General features: G+C 29.7%; 2 protein-coding genes across 3 annotated transcripts; both read right to left on the bottom strand.

The window, feature by feature from the left end:
* Positions 694–3,595, bottom strand: LOC18603899 (carbonic anhydrase 2). 2 transcript variants are annotated; one of them, XM_007036147.2, is made up of 9 exons: positions 3,418–3,595; positions 3,029–3,099; positions 2,766–2,912; positions 2,238–2,286; positions 1,998–2,114; positions 1,585–1,638; positions 1,372–1,454; positions 1,158–1,263; positions 694–1,041 (listed from the first exon to the last, which is right to left on the bottom strand). In XM_007036147.2, the coding sequence occupies exons 2-9, from the start codon at positions 3,082–3,084 to the stop codon at positions 871–873; spliced, it is 783 nt and encodes a 260-aa protein (XP_007036209.2). In that variant the 5' UTR covers positions 3,085–3,099; positions 3,418–3,595; the 3' UTR covers positions 694–870. The 2 variants fall into 2 exon arrangements, with proteins under 2 accessions (XP_007036209.2, XP_017974038.1); XM_018118549.1 differs by having other exon boundaries at positions 2,766–2,906; positions 3,418–3,592.
* LOC18603900 (carbonic anhydrase 2) lies at positions 8,438–11,330 on the bottom strand. The gene is made up of 9 exons (XM_007036148.2): positions 11,223–11,330; positions 10,701–10,771; positions 10,432–10,578; positions 9,910–9,958; positions 9,676–9,792; positions 9,331–9,384; positions 9,115–9,197; positions 8,901–9,006; positions 8,438–8,787 (listed from the first exon to the last, which is right to left on the bottom strand). Exons 2-9 carry the CDS (start codon positions 10,760–10,762, stop codon positions 8,617–8,619), a joined length of 789 nt encoding a protein of 262 aa, XP_007036210.2. The 5' UTR covers positions 10,763–10,771; positions 11,223–11,330; the 3' UTR covers positions 8,438–8,616.

Here is a 16,926-nt window from a genome sequence, read left to right on the forward strand (position 1 = left end):
AATAATAGAGAAGCAATCCTGCCCTTATAACATGTTAAATGTTAAATAGACATCCAACCTGAAACTAATAACAATAAGTAGAATGGCTCTTTCTATATTTATATATTCAAACTACCTATGTGAGATTTTTTTTATCACTCCTTTAATATTACCGAAGCATATCAAAATTCAATATGAAAAATTTTATCTTTTGCTTGTGCAATATAGGATAAGCTCAAAATTCAATATAAAATATAAGTAAAGATTACGTGCAAACGTACACAATCGCAACAAGTAGTAAAGTGATAAGTTGAATGTTGATCCTCAAAGAGTTGATCTAATAGTTATTGCTAACTACTAAAATTAAAACTAATAACAATAAGTAGAATGACTCTTTCTATATTTATATATTCAAACTATCTATGTGAGATTTTTTTTATCACTCCTTTTATATTACGGAAGCATAGAAAATTCATAGGGAAGACGAAAGTTCATGTGGGCTGGCCATTAGCCCATTTTGACTGCACAGTAATCTCTTAGGCAGATATTAAGTGTGGAAGCTTGCGCTGGGATTGTAGCGTTAATGGAACCCCAATTGAAATAGTGACAGTCTAGTTTTCGTCTCAGCTGATAGGCCCCAGCCTTTCATCCAGATTCTAATGGACTTTGATTATGTTTGTTCCCAACTTTGTTCTAAGATAATGAAAAAGAAAGGAGACAGAGAGAGGTAATCAATTGATCAAGCAAGTGAAATGAAGAAAGTGAAAGAGTAGAACAAATACAACTTATTTTAAGAGCAAACTAAGCTCACAATGGCTTCTCTACCTTATTCATACAAGTTTAATTTGTGTCTCTAGATGAGACTTCAGTGTCTAGAACTTGCAAATATTTTTAGAAAGGCATAGGCTTTGGAGGCATGGGTTCTGTGCACATCTTCCATTGCTCAAAAGTTCCATTCACAAAATCATAATAACCTCCCCTCAATGTCAGAGTTCCACTCACCACTGCATTTCTCACAAATGGATAAGTCAGTAGATTTGCCATCGAGTTATTCACTGATTCCTGCATCACAATTTGTGGATTGATTAGTTCTTTGTTGAATGGTCTGCCATGAATATATATATCGATCCATGTTTAATTTGATGACATAAACATGTTGGGGCAGCTTGTGATTTTACCTTTTCACACAGCCTGCATTGTTCTTCAAATGGCAGATCATTAGCCTCTTCCAGGACCTTGATCTTTGCTGGCAAACCAATTTGCACCCACTGATCTATGAAGTCACTGCACAACCCATGTTGGATGAAGTTAGATAAGTAAGAATTCAATCTTTTTGTCTGACAAAAAATTGTGGGATCTTTCAGAACAAAAAATGCGAGTTCACAGGCTTACTAAGTATGACTCTCGTCCGGAAGCTTCATAAGCCTCTCTATCCCACCACAACGACTATGTCCCACGACCAAGATGTTTTGTACCTGTAAATGTATTTTGTCTTCCATTGTTACACAGAAATTTGTGATACGAGGAACAAAACTGGGGAGGAAGGGCAGGGGAAAAGTAAAGAGAAATGAACACGAGTTGAATTCTAAAGTGTAGATGTTTCACCTCAAGAGCTTTAACAGCATATTCAATGACTGAACCAATTTCGGTGTGTCTCAGCTGTGCAATAAAGCAATAAACAATATTAGGAGAAATGTGGATTCCAAATCCCATAAATGAAAATTTTTCAGCAATAATTTTCTAGTTTTACATGTCCATTTAATTAGGTAATGGGAACTATAAAAAATCATAATTTTTTATTGAAAAAGTGTGTATTTATTATTGAATCGATTATTCAAATCCTTTACTCTATAATAATTAATTTATTCATTTACTATCAATTATCAGTGCATTAAGTTTTCTACTCAACCACAAATGTAAGAACTTATTAACAACAATTTATCTTTTATTAAAGGTTTTTTTTTGTTTCCTTAAAATAAGAATTTACTTCAAAAACGAAAAAGGTTTGGGAAATTAACCTGGTCAAATGGAGGAACCATATTAGCAATATTGCGGCCACTGAAGGCTTCTCCTGGCTTGAAATTCAGAACAACTGAGGGGCTTACTCGGGAATCCGAGCATGCAAAGACCAAAAACTGAACAATGAATTAACAGCAAATTAATTAATATATTAATTAGCACTACATAATCTTAATTGATCATTGTTAAATCACAGAAACAAATTTTGATTAAGAACTTTGGGTTGGAAAGTGATTTACCCTCGGGTGTTGACCCTCTGCAAGTTCACTGAAACATTCAGGATATTTGCTGCAAGAAAGCAGAAAAATTGGTGTCATTATCCATTAATTGAGTCCCTACTACATCTTGTTTCCAATTTCCATAAGCATTAGAACTATTGGTTCTTCTCAAGCCGCATCTCGGTAGAATGTTATTGAGAAAATGGTAAATTGACGTATCTTTCAAATTATACATAAGATAATAAATAAGATGGTCAAATTAACGTACAAAGATAACAAAATTTATTATTAGTAATTAAATAATTTCGGGAAAACTGAATTCATAAGCTCGATCTTTAAGTCTTTTATTTGTATGGAAAAGTAAAATCCAATTTTATTAACAAGAACTGCAGCTTTTCTTAAATCCAATTTTATTAACAAGAACTGCAGCTTTTCTTAAAAAAAGGGTAGAAATTTGTTTTTTTTTTTCTTAAAAAATTGGACCAAAAAGACAAAGCAAAGTTTGAAAATGATACAGGGATGAATTGTAGTCCAAGTTAGACATCTTACTCATATATGTTCTCCTTGAAGAAGGCAAAGCCATCTTCGATCCTTTGAGCATCTGGGTCGAATGAAGGCCTTTTCCCTTGGAGCTCAGCAATAAGCCTCTCAACTTTTCCTTGAACCTCCCGATCCAGGCCTTCTTTCTCCCTGCAACTAACGTATAAATATTTTATTAGTCCTATCTACTATTAATTGCAATTCTCAGACCTTGGTTAATAAACCTAATATTATTTTCTCTGAATAGATAACCGAATATTGGATATTGAAACCTGATGAGAATCCTCTTCAGTCCTTCAACAACAACTTCAGCAGATTGCTTAGCCATTTCCACGCCTTCTTACTGCAAAATTCACAAAATTTACAGTTAAAAGTAAATTCTAACATGCATGACATGGAACTCACCCAGCAATGGAGTCATAACCTTTGGAGCAAGAAAAGCGTGCATGGCACTCACCCACATGCAACAATATCATGACTAAAAGATCTTTAATACATAAGATCCCTATTTTAACTAATCCGTCGGCAATGAAATTTGTCTCTTTGAATGTAAGAAATGAAATCGGATATTTTTTTTTATATCTTTTTTCTTCCTTTGAACTCTAACATGGATGATGCATGCATGCTCACTTTCTACCTCAAAATTAATCGACGAACTAACCTTGTCTAAGGAGCAATAATGCCTCGAACTTGTACGAAGAAACCAGGCTTCGTTTCTAAACACTTTGGCTAACACGTATATAGAGATATTAAAGCTAAGAGATACATGTTTCATGCAGTTTCAAGCTGCTATATATAGGCTGAGTTTAGGCTTCCAGGACATGGTCCTTTCAACCACGATGTGCATGCGAAAAATGGCTATAAAATGTTTCCAGTGTCGTGACAATTTTTTTTGTGGTTAGAAAATCAAACACGGCTCTCCCTTATTGCAATTATTCATTTCTTGGATGTTCCTCAAAGAAATTCCTCTCCATCTCCAATTCTCTCCACACCTATTAACCTAGTAATCATCTCCACTTTGACAAATACCTTTACAGTTCAGGCCTATTAAATCAAAGTCATATGTTTCAATTAATCTGGACAAAATTAAGTAATGTAAACAAAATGACATAAGCGATGGGAAAAGAGGTACATATAGGATGTGAGATGTACTTAATTAATAAAAAAATATATGCCTTAAATATTTAAAAAAATAAGAATTTTTTATTGTATCTAAAGAAATACTTATCCTTTAATTTGTATTAACACAAAAATTAACAACCATAACATTCAATGGTGGATCAAGGATTTTACATAAAGAGTAGCTAAAAATAATCATACAAAGTTATGGATTAAGTCAATGATTCGATTCGGGACAAAAATTAATCATTTTTAAAACAAAATTAAATTCTAACATGAAATTTCATTAACAATTTAAATATAAATTTCAGATTTACTAATTATACAAATAGATATAAAGCAAAAAAATTAACATTAGATTTTTACATTAGGCATTGTAAACTGTTAAGTAACGTATTTTTTTATAAGACTATAGCATATTATATAAAATAATACAAAATATTTTAATAAAGTTATGCCAAGTGTTCAGAGTCAGTCAATCCAGTTATCTAAAAAAATATATGCTAAAGCCAAATAGTTATTTGGTTTAGAGAGAAATACAAGAAAAAAAATTATTTGATTGATTTACGAAAAAAGAGAATAGGATAAAGGGTTTTTCTAATTTGATGAATGATACTTGTGTGATTGATTCACCAAAAAAAAATAAGAGAAAGGCCCAAATCCTTCAATACATATTAAAAAAAAAAGAGAAAAAATTTGTTTAATTGATTCATGAAAAAAGAGAATATGAGAAAAAAATTTTTTTTTAATTTTGATGAACGATAATTGTTTGATTGATTCATAAAAGAGGAGAATATGAGAAAATGATGGATGATAAGCCTCCAAACCATTTATAAAAGAGAAAAAAGGAAAAAAGCAGTAAAAAAAAAGTCTAACTAGCAGTAAAAAAAGAAGGGAAAAAAGAAAAAAATCTAGTTGTACGTAACATGTCAGGGGGAGGTAGAATTCACTGGCACGAGAAGAATGCTCACGGATCAAACGGTGGAGAAAGCTGAATTAGCTACCCTAGTTTGGTCTCTACATTGCTGCCAAAGAGAGAATATTATGATGAAGGAGATTGAAATGGATAGTAAGGTGGTTGTTGATTGGATTAAAGGAAGACACTTGTCGGGTGTCTTGGGCCATATCGTAGAAGATTGTCTCAATCTTATGGTGAGCATGCATTGATAGTGATGTTATTCTCCATCGTCCAAGACAATGTAAAGAAGTGACGCATTTGTTGGCTAAAAGGGCCAAAGACATAAGTGAGGAAGCAGTGGCTTGGTTCAATATATCTCATATGCCTGATGATATTCAACTGGTTGTCATTAGAGAGTCTAGAAGTTCATTTGAAGGTAATTACGTTGAGAATGTTTATTATAATCTCAATGATTATATAATTTAAAGGGTACTCTTTTCTTTTATTCATGGTTTTTTCATGAGAAGGGTTTTAATGAGGCTCTTTAATCATATATAAGGAAGGTTTCTTTAAGTTACTTTGAACAATTAGTAATTGTCTCGTTATATATGTCTCAAATGCAATTCAATTGATGAGGTAACGAAATCAACTTTTACTTCAAAAAAAAAAAAAATTAAGCCTTAACCTCTTAGGCACTTGTAAAGAATGATGTTTGTACATAGAGTCCAGTCAGCCTTTTTTATTATTAATTAATTATAATTTAATTAAAATATCACTCATCATTTTATATCATATGATATTGGTATCTTAACATGTTTTATTGGATGATAATATTAATATAATCATATGGTATTTCTCACCTTTTATATTATCGTCACATAAATATAAAATGACAAATAATTTTTTGACTAATAATAATTAATCAACTATTAATCATAAAAATAAAAATTAAGAGTTTTATTAAACATAATAAAAAATAAAAATTTATTTAAATTTTTGTGAATAATTCAGAAACTTTTTAAAGCACTGTTATCTAGATAAATTCAATTCAACTATTATTCTTAGTAAATAATTATAAAATATTAAGAGGACGGTGTGGCTTTTTTATGTTTTACAAAATACATGTATATATTACCGGTATAAATTATACTCCCAATAATCAAGCGAGTAACTTTTGAGTTTGAATGTATTTTTAATAAAAAAAATATCGAACCGAACAAATTGACAAATCTAATATAACATATTCTCAATTAAACGAGTAATTTTTTAATTTTAACCTATATTTAATAAAACAAATAATGGAAACCCAAGTCGTGTATGTGGGTAGAAAGATAGACACAAGTTTCTATTTCGGTGGAAAAAAAATAAAGAAAAGAAAAACTATTGAAAGTCTTTTTCTTCCTTTCTCCTTTCTCGTTTTTGTTTGTATTCCTAATTAAAAATTTAGCAAGTCATACATTATTTCTCTTTGTTTTTTCTTCTGACCATCCAATCCTTTACCTACTTCACTAGCTATCTTGGGCTTAATTTCTTGTTCACAAGCATGTGAACTATAAATATAGAATTATTTATTTATTAACAAAAAAGGAGAAAGTAGTGAGAACCTTGATCAAGTGCTCTTCCAAGATTAGTAGAAAGAAGAATGCACGAGAGTAAAGGCTGGGATATTTCCATCTCTTGCCATATAAACAGTTGCACCTGGTGCAAGACAGTGGAGATCACCTATGGGAATAAAATTGAATTATGATGCATCTATTTATGAGTTGAAAGGTGTAACGTGGGTGAGTACAGGTTTCATCATTAGAAATTTAAAAGGGGCAAAATTTGTTTATCTTTCAATCATGGCGATGGCTGAATTGAAGTCCTTATCGTGGGGCCTTTTGATGTGTAGGAGAGAATTAGTGTTTGGTGATTAAAATTGAAATGGATTGCCAGCAGGTTGGATTCAAAGCAAATGATTTAATGGTGAAATGGGTCATGTTATTGAGGACTGCTGTCTGATGATGAATCAAATTAATTGTTCCTCTATTGAATATTGTAAACGTGAGGCAAATGGGGCGGCTCATGAAATTACCAGATCAGTTAAGGTTTTGGATATGAAACAGGTGTTGTGGAGGGATTTAAATGATCTCCCTATTAGGGCTCAAAGTGCTTTTCGGAATGATGATATTAATCAGGTGATAATTAAATTGGCATGATACAAGGGTATTCTTTTTTCCTTTTTACAGGTTTTTTCCTACTAAGGTTTTCCATGAGAAGGGTTTTAACGAGGTTCTTTCTTTATGTTATAGAATATTTACAATGCGAGCGCCTATTATTGTATCTATTTGATGAATTTTCATATAGTACTTGTCTTGGTAGTCATTAATGAATGAAATTCACCTTTTATCGAAAAAAATAGTATTATTAATCAGGGATATTCTCTAAATCTACTTGACGAATTCAAGATTTTATGATTATGATTTTTTTGGTCGAATCTTGATTGATAAGAAAAGAGAACTCATTTCTTGACCAACAGGACAAACTCGTGCGAGAAAAAATAGTGAATATTGCTTTACAGAATATATATTTATCTTATTTTCGGGTTTAATTGTCTTGTATTACTAGTCAATGGTCCCTCTCCAAATTGATTCAACACTTCTAAAAGTAAATAAGACACCCTTGGTGAGAAAAACGTTTACGTTTAATTGGAAAAAGACAATTATTGAGACAGATTTTGAGAATGTAAGAAGAGAGAATGATTCACATGCAACCATTCATTCACGATAAGGATTTGGAATTGGAGGGAGAAGAAAGAAAATTGTTTTTGCTCTAAAACCTCTTATATTTTTATTGTATCCAATTAACGAAACTGTTAATTTTAACGAAAATTTAACAATCATCAGATTTAATATCAAATGTTATTGAATTTAATGATTCTTAGTATTTTATTAAGATTAAAAGATTATGTATGTACAAACTAAAATATAAATATTTGTTTGAGTATAATAAAATAATAAGAGTTTAATTCCATAAATAAATATAATTCAAAATTAATAAAATAATTATTTTGAATGAATTAATGAAACTCTAATGCTAATAGAAACAAGTGTAGAAATTTTTTTTTATTTACATGTTCAAAATAACCCGATTTCAATGGACTTTGATTATGTTTGTTTGATTACCCAACTTTGTTCTAAGAAACTGAAAAGAAAGGATACAGAGAGGTGATTAATTAAGGGCAAAATATTTTCATCATTTTAAGTTTTAATCGAAATTTCAAATGCGTTTATTAGTTTTCGAAATAGACACTCCGTTTGAAAAAAGTATTTTTCATTAGACACATAGGTCTGACCGTTAATCAATCATTAGTGTTTTTGTCAGTTTGATGATGTGATAATATTAAAAAAATAATTTTATCTTTTATTAATTTTAAAAATTATTATTATATAATTTTATCAAATTTTTATTAATTTAAAAAAAAAAGGCTCTCAATTGGGGGCTCCCTAAGGGAGCGTTGGGTGGTCGGCCCGTGCAAGTGACCTCGTTGGCCGACTTGAGAAAAAAAATAATAAAAAAAATATTTTAGATATTTTATATTTAATATTAACACCGTTTAGATGTTCGTAGCAGAGTGTTCATTTTGAAATTAAAAATAATTTCGATTAAAATTTAAGGGATTTGAGATATTTTACGCAATTAATTAATTAATTAAGCTAGTGGAATTGAACAAAGTGAAAGAGAAGAACAAATACAACATATTTTAATAGCAAACTAAGCTCACAGTAGCTGCTCTGCCTTATTCACACATGTTTAATTTGTATCGCTAGATGAGACTTGAGTGTCTAAAACTTGCAAATATTGTTAGAAGGGCATAGGCATTGGAGGCATTGGCTCTGTACACATCTTCCACTGCTCAAAAGTTCCATTCACAAAATCATAATAACCTCCCCTCAATGTCAGAGTTCCACTCACCACTGCATTTCTCACAAATGGATAAGTCAGCAGATTTGCCATCGAGTTCTTCACTGATACCTGCATCACAATTTGTGGATTGATTACTTTTCTATTAATTAGATGGTCTGCCATGGAATATATCCTTGTTCAATTAGATGACAGAAACATGTTGGGGCAGCTTGTGATTTTACCTTTTCACACAGCCTGCATTGTTCTTCAAATGTCAGATCATTAGCCACTGCCAGGACCTTGAGCTTTGCTGGCAAACCAATTTGCACCCACTGATCTATGAAGTCACTGCACAACTCATGTTGGATGAAGTTAGACAAATAAGAATTCAATCTTTCTATCTGACAGAAAATTGCGGGATCTTTCAGAACAAAAAATGGGAGTTCACAGGCTTACTAGGTAACACTCTCGTCCGGAAGCTTCATAAGCCTCTCTATCCCACCACAACGACTATGTCCCATGACCAGGATGTTTTTTACCTGTAAATGTATGTTGTTTTCCATTTGTTACACAGAAATTTCTGATACGAGGAACAAAACTGGGGAGGAAGGGCAGGGGAAAAGTAAAGAGAAATGAACACAAGAGTTGAATTCTAAAGTGTAGATGTTTTACCTCAAGAGCTTTAACAGCATATTCAATGACTGAACCAATTTCGGTGTGTCTCAGCTGTGCAATATAAGCAATAAAAAATATTAGGAGAAATATGGATTCCAAAATATATGTATTTATTATTGAATCAAATATTTAAATTTGTAGCTTGATAATAATTAATTTGTTCATTTATTATTAAATGAACATGTGATAAAATATAAAATTAGTATCAATATGAATTTTTCTGGCCCACCATAGATGTAAGAATTAATTAAGAACAATATCTCTTTTATTAAAGGGATTTTTTTATTTCTTTAAATAAGAATTTACTTCACGAAAAGAAAGAAAAAGGTTTGGGAAATTAACCTGGTCAAATTGAGGAACCATATTAGCAATATTGCGGCCACTGAAGGCTTCACCTGGCTTGAAATTAAGAACAACTGAGGGGCTTACTCGGGAATCCGAGCACGAAAAGACCAAAAACTGAACAATGAATTAACAGCAGATTAATTAATAAATTAGCATTACATAATCTTAATTAATCATTATTAAATATAAAAAAAATTTGATCAAAGAACTTTGGGTTGGAAAGTGATTTACCCTCGGGTGTTGGCCCTCTGCAAGTTCTCTGAAATAATCAGGATGTTGGCTGCAAGAAAGCAGAAAAATTAGTGTCATTATCCATTAATTAAGTTGTCTACTGCTTCTTGTTTCCAATTTCCATGAGCATTAGAACTATTGGTTATTTTCAAGCATGCGCCTAGGTAGAATGTTACCCTGCATATGGAAATCTTAAAAACTAAGGTGGAAAGCTAATAAATTTGACACATCCTTTGGATTATATATAATATGACAGATAAGTTGATTAAAGTCCACACGTAAAAATAACAAGACTTGTTATTAATGATTAGTTAATTTTAAAGATAATTGAATTCACAAAGCCGATCTCTGAGTCTTTTGTTTGTATTGAAATATAGCTTAAAAAAATAGAAATTTTTGCTCTTTTTTTTGAATAATTGGACTAACAAAGTCAAAGCAATGTTTGGTTAAAAGTTAAACAACTTAAGTTCTTCAAAATTGCTACAGACAGGGATGAATTCTAGTCCAAGATTGCCATCTTACTCATATATGTTCTTCTTGAAGAAGTCAAAGCCATCTTCAATCCTTTGAGCATCTGGGTCACATGGGGGTGGAGGAGGTCTTGTCCCTTGGAGCTCAGCAATAAGCTTCTCAACTTTTCCTTGAACCTCCTGATCCAGGCCTTTCTCACTGCAACCAACGGATAAATATTTTCTTAGTCTTATCTACTATTAATTGCAATTCTCAGACCTTGGTTAATAAACCTAATATTATATTCTCTGAATAGATAACCGAATATTGGATACTGAAACCTGATGAGAATCTTCTTCAGTCCTGCAACAACCACTTCAGTAGAGTGCTTTGCCATTTCCATGACTTCTTTCTGCAAAAGAGTTCACAAAATTTACAGTTAAAAGAAACATGCATGACAAACTGAAGCCAGCAATGGATTCATAACCTTTTGGAGTCAGAAAAAGCATGCATGGAATATGTACCCACATGCAACAATATCAATCAAGAAATTAAAGTTCTTTTTTATTGTTTTTTCAAAGGCAAAATAATTTTATTAAAATTTAAATAAAGTGAAAGGGTAAGTTCTTCTGGCCAAAGCTAAGAGGACAAAGTTGGAAACACAAAAACAACAGTTCCAAAGAAAAATTTTATCTCATGTAATGAAAATATAAGATCTTTGTTTTAATTAACTTGTCGGTAATGAAATTTGTCTATTTAAATGTAAGAAATGAAATCAATTTTTTTTTTCTTCCTTTCAACTATAACATGGATGATGCATGCATGCTCACTTTCTACTTCTCAAAATCAATCAACGAACTAACCTTGTCTAAGGAGCAATGCTATGAACTTTTAAGAAGAAAACAGGCTCAGTTTCCTAAACACTTCGGCTAACACGTATTGAGATATGAGAGCTAAAGGATACATCCTTCATGCAGCTTCAAGCTGCTATTTATAGACTGAGTTTAGGCTTCCAAGACATGGTCGTCCTTTCAAAAATGATGTTCTAGACTATACCATTGTTTCTAGTGTCACGACCATATTTCATTAATTAGCTAGAAAATCAAACACGTTTCTCTCTTTTTTCTATGATTCATTTCTTGTTTGTTTCATCAAAAGAAATTCCTCTCTATCTCCAACTGCCCTCTCCACTTTCTACACCTATTCATTTACCATTGAATCTCCTTTATCACTTTGACAAGAACATTCCTAGGCCTAGCTCATGCCTATTAAAGTCGTACGTGTTAATTAATCTAGGCATAATTAAGTAATAAAAGATGGATGACATTAATATTAAAAAAGCCTTTATTTCTTTTTTTTTTTGGGAAAACTAATGAGAGTATATTATAATAAAAAGACACACACACAATATAGATAAGCTAGGAGGCATGGCAACAGCCTGTACCCACTCTATTAAAAAATAATCTGCAGACTGCAGTGTCATCTGGTAGTCCCCTTCCACCTGTTTTCCAGCTCGTTCACCTCCCTAAGGTTAGCCTAACCTATCTCCCAAAATGAACCTCCATTACTAGATTAAGCATCAACAAAATAGAACCTGTACACAAACCTTCTGTATACAGGTTAGCCTTTATTTTTTTAATGTATTCAAAAAATTAATCTTTAATTTTAACCAACTCTTGCATTCAATATCAATTAACATGACTTAATGACTTGATCACATTAATTTTTTAACTATTGCATGATCATGTCATTTGTCACATTGATAGAAACTAATTAGTTAGTATTAAATTTGATAATGGTTAATTTTTCATTATGAAGTCTGAACCTCTCGATCAGTTGCCAAGAATCCTGCTTACACATAGAGGCCGGTCAGCCTCTTTCCATTAATGGGTGTATTAGATAGACTTGGCTTTCAGAGGTTTGGTTAATTAAGACTTGTCCATATTACTCTTCCTCTTTTTTTCCTGCACGAGGTAGACTTGGCTTTTTCTTTTTCTGGCAATCCTTCAACCCTTTCACATGCCATCAAAACTAGTGTAATTGTGAAGTTTGGATCGAAATGAATCTCGGAAATCAAATCTTTAATGCTAGACTTTTCGTCCAAGCTTCCATATCGAGGTGCTGCAAGTTGAACGATTCAGTCAAAGAAACCTTTCCATATTTCAATACATCTGAGAATGTGGAGGAGAAAATTTTTGAGACTTCACTAAATTCTATGCCTATCCTCTTAGTTTCTCAGCTTAATAATTTCCAAGGAATTTTGATAAATAAATTCAATTCAAATATATAATTTCTTGATAAATAATTATGGAGATTTATGAGCAAGTCATCCTATTATTCCTTTTTATTTTTTTTCTTTTAATCATCGAATCCTTTATATACTTCACTAACTATCTTGGACTTTGTGTTGGATTTTCTCGATCATAAGCACATGCGATATAAATTTATAATTATTTATTCATTATTATATAATATGAATAAATGACAATTATAATTACGACATTGAAATTTTTTAATTTTACAAACGAGATAAAGGATCAATACACATCTTATTACCGTTACCAAGTATTGGTTACATCTTAAAATTAATTAATTATGAGAATATAGTCAAATATTTTGTGCATGTAGTCACCATATTGATGCACAAAAAGAACTACCAAAATAAAGTTGGGTGCTAAAGTTGTGGATAGTTGGTTTTATTTATTTTTTTTAAAAAAAAAGAAAAAGTAGTGAGTGCTTTGATCAAGTGCTCTTCCAGGATTTGAAGAAAGAAGCATGCACAAAAGTAAAGGAAGTGACACAAATTTTAGAATAAATTAATTTTTTGATCACTAAGTTTTTGAAATTTTTCATTTTGTTCACTCAATTTTAGAAAAATAACGTTTTTTATTATTAACATTTATAAGGATTATGACAATTAAAAATAATTTACATTTTTTCTTACCACGTGACAACTAATTATGTGAAATAGAATAAAAATTTTATTATCTTTTAACGATTGAGTAATTAAAATAATAATATTTATAAACATTAGTGATCAAAATGTTATTTTTAAAAGTTAAGTAACAAAAAAAATTAAAATACTATTACTTAAAAAGAGAGAATAAAATAAGTTTTTTTTCCTTTTCTTTTCCTATATTTGAACTCAACTATGAATTTTTTTTAGAATATTTAAGTAATAAGTGAAAATTCATTGAGATTGGAGTCTTCAATAAAAGTTTTATTTATTATCTTTGGTCTCCTAAATCCCAACCTCTTTTTTTTCACATAATTCAAATTCCAGATGTCCAACATAAAAAATCGTAAAACAGTTTCCTTTAGAACTTTAAAAAAAATAATTGATACACGTTTTTTTTTTGTTTTAAATAAAAAATTGATGTGATTGTTTCCTAGGAGCTTTCCTTTGGATTTACAAAAATTGGGTTAATATCTAAACACACAGCTTACCATGCTCCTGTCTATGGACTTAATTTAAGGTTCTAATTAATTATGAAGTTAATCACATGGTCCCTTTGAAAACATTCACCAACCAAACACATGAGTAAAAGCAAATATTTTAATATTACAATAATTAACTAAAAGAACTATTAGTGCACGATTCTTTAATTAAAACAATAAAATTTGAATCTTTCCATCAATACTTTACTTCGAGCTTGTTCAAAAGAAAAAACCTTCCCTCGATCTCTAATTATTTCTTTAATATTTATGGATTGATCTACCACCTAATCCTGATAATTAATTTCTTTTTTTGTCATCTTATGTTTTGGATCTAATCAATGGCAGATTCAGATTTTGTATGAAGGGTGGTTGCACAATAATCAAATAAGAACATGAATTGGGTTATGGATCGGGGCCAATGATTCGATTCTAAGTAAAAAATTAATTACTTGTGATATAAAATTTAATTAACATTTTAAATTTATATAAGTTTTCAGATTCACCAATATAAATAGACATAAAGCAGAAAGAAAAATTAATATTATATTTTCACATTAAGCATCATAAAAGATATAAAGTAGAAAGAAAAATTAATATTAGATTTTCACATTAGACATCGTAAATTGTGTTTGACTAAATTATAACATAAAATTTTATTAGCAATTTGAATTTATATAAGTTTTCAAATTCATCAATATAAAAAGACATACAGTAAAAAGAAAAATTAATATTATATTTTCACATTAAACATTGTAAATTATGCTTGACGTGGAAAAAAGAGTTATGTTCGATGTGATTGCATGCTTTTAAAGGAAAAAAAGTTGAAAAGAAAAAAAAAGTTTAGTATATTTATAAAGGAGAGAGAAAAAAGAAAAAGACAAAAAGGTAAAAAAGAGAAAAAAAAAAGAAAAGAAAAATAATTTCAAAATTTAGATATAAAAAAAATTAAACCTAGGCCACTAAATATTAACTTAAGTTTCTTACCACTATTTCAAAACAACACATTTGATTTGTGCAAAAGTTACAAATCTAAATATTTTTAATTATATATATATAAATTAATTAATTAAAAACTAATGGGTGGCGGCCGCCACCCCCGTCACCCCTCTCCCTCCGCCCTTGGATCTAATCCTATCTTTTTTTATAATTATACATTAAAGAAAAAGTTCCAATAGGTTATTAAGCTGATAAGGACGTATCTAACTTTTTTATTATTTATTTCATTTGGGTTTCAAAGGTATCATTAAATGCAAGCCATGCATGTGCTTTTCATATAGGGTCCAAAGGTTAGAAAGCCATGCATGCCTCTCTCGTTGTTATCTAAAATTGATTGATTCATGTTAGGTAATTAGTCTGTGATTTCTACATGTAAAAGAGAGTACTGAAATGATGATAAAAAATTTCATATTTATTAAATTAAAAGTATATCTTAAATATTAAATATAACAATAATCTCTTTATCTATTATTAATTAATTTTAAATTATATGCCTATTTTAAAATTTTAATATAAATTTCATTGTTTAATAATTATCGATTAAACTTTATGTACAAATCACGTCCAATCATATTTTTGACATTTTAGTCATTAATTTATATTAAAATCAACGTTAGGTAGAAAACTTAGCAACTTGACTATAAAAACTTTACCTAATATTCCATCCTCCTATAATGCTTCTTTCTTCTTTTTTCCAAACAACTCTTCTTGTTTTATATACTTTTACCCATTAATCAATATTGAAGCCTTGACCTTTTGTTAACTTTTTGTTTTTCAAAAAATGTGTATTATATGTTACGGATTCACATCAGTAAGAGATAAGATGAGTCTTGAATTTATATATAAGGTTTTCTTTCACTCAATAGACATGTGTTTTGAGTTGAAGACGTAGACTCATGACACTATATGCATAGACATAAAATTATTTATGTGATTAATTCCTAATTATTTAAAGTCAAATATAATGCTTTTATCCTTGAATTATATATTTAGGCATGATATCAAAAAAATCCTAAACTATTTTAAAAAATTTAAATAAACTCTTATACTTTTATTACATTCAATCAAGTTTTTGTACTTTTATTTTAAACCAAATAAGTCCTTATATTTTTATTTTGAGTTAAATAAGTCTTTATTGTTAATTATTGATTTAATCAAAATGTTATTTGTCATTGTATATCATGTGGCGTTGACTTTAAATGCTAACATATCATAATTGATAATGATGTGGTATATTGACATATTTTAATTGATAATAATGTGGCATAATAATATAGTTATGCAACATTTTTTACTTTTCACATTACTGTCATGTCAATATCATATGGATATAAAATGATAAGTGATATTATAACTGATAACAATTAGTTAACTATTAGTTACAAGAGCTTATTTTATATAAAAATAAAAAAAACAAAAACTTGATTAAATGTGATAAAAGAATAAAGACTTATTTGAATTTTTTAAAATAATTTAAAAGTTTTTTGAGCATTATGCCAAATATTTACATGTTTATGATAACAAAGTACTTAAAATTATTTTTGATAGTTGCTTTTTTTTTTTTGAAAAATGTTGCTTTTGTTATTTTTGCTATGTGTTATTATTTATTTTATAAATTTCCTATAAAATGTACGTAAAAAAACTAAATGCATAATCATGTAATGGATTAAAATAAATAATTAAAATGTGATCCTAATTATAACATTGTTAGTATTATAAAAGTAGAATATCAGATTTTATTATTTAAAAATATTTATTTTATTTATAACTCTTTAACAAAAGTATTTGCTTGAGGAAGTAAAAAAAAAATGGCAAAAATAGCAACTGAGTGGAGTTTTATTATTAATAAATAAAACACACAATTAAGTGTATAACATGATGATTAAGCTCTATTTTCACAAAAGAAATGATAATTAAGCTCTATATCTACATGCCATTGTCACTAATACTATATCCAAGCAAAGGAATCCTGACCCAAAATTGTTGGATTGAGCCCAAACATCAGCCCCTTTTTTAGATAGGCTAGATGATCCAATTACACTCATTCTAATTCGACCCAAGGTTTGTAAGGATGAGTATTAATCAATTCAAATTCGAAATAATCGATCAAAATTAATTTCATATTAGTTTTTT

This window comes from Theobroma cacao, chromosome 3 (assembly GCF_000208745.1).
Source record: "Theobroma cacao cultivar B97-61/B2 chromosome 3, Criollo_cocoa_genome_V2, whole genome shotgun sequence".
In the NCBI taxonomy this organism is placed as follows: Eukaryota; Viridiplantae; Streptophyta; class Magnoliopsida; order Malvales; family Malvaceae; genus Theobroma; species Theobroma cacao.

Coding starts and splice junctions, on each gene's coding strand:
- LOC18603900 (XM_007036148.2), bottom strand. CDS start 10,762: ATGGAAATGGCAAAGCACTCTACTGAAGTGGTTGTTGCAGGACTGAAG. Junction 9,959..10,431: donor TTCAAGAAGAACATATATGA/GTAAGATGGCAA, acceptor GCTTTCTTGCAG/CCAACATCCTGATTATTTCA. Junction 9,385..9,675: donor TGGTTCCTCAATTTGACCAG/GTTAATTTCCCA, acceptor TATATTGCACAG/CTGAGACACACCGAAATTGG.
- LOC18603899 (XM_007036147.2), bottom strand. CDS start 3,084: ATGGCTAAGCAATCTGCTGAAGTTGTTGTTGAAGGACTGAAGAGGATT. Junction 2,287..2,765: donor TTCAAGGAGAACATATATGA/GTAAGATGTCTA, acceptor GCTTTCTTGCAG/CAAATATCCTGAATGTTTCA. Junction 1,455..1,584: donor ATGCTGTTAAAGCTCTTGAG/GTGAAACATCTA, acceptor ATACATTTACAG/GTACAAAACATCTTGGTCGT.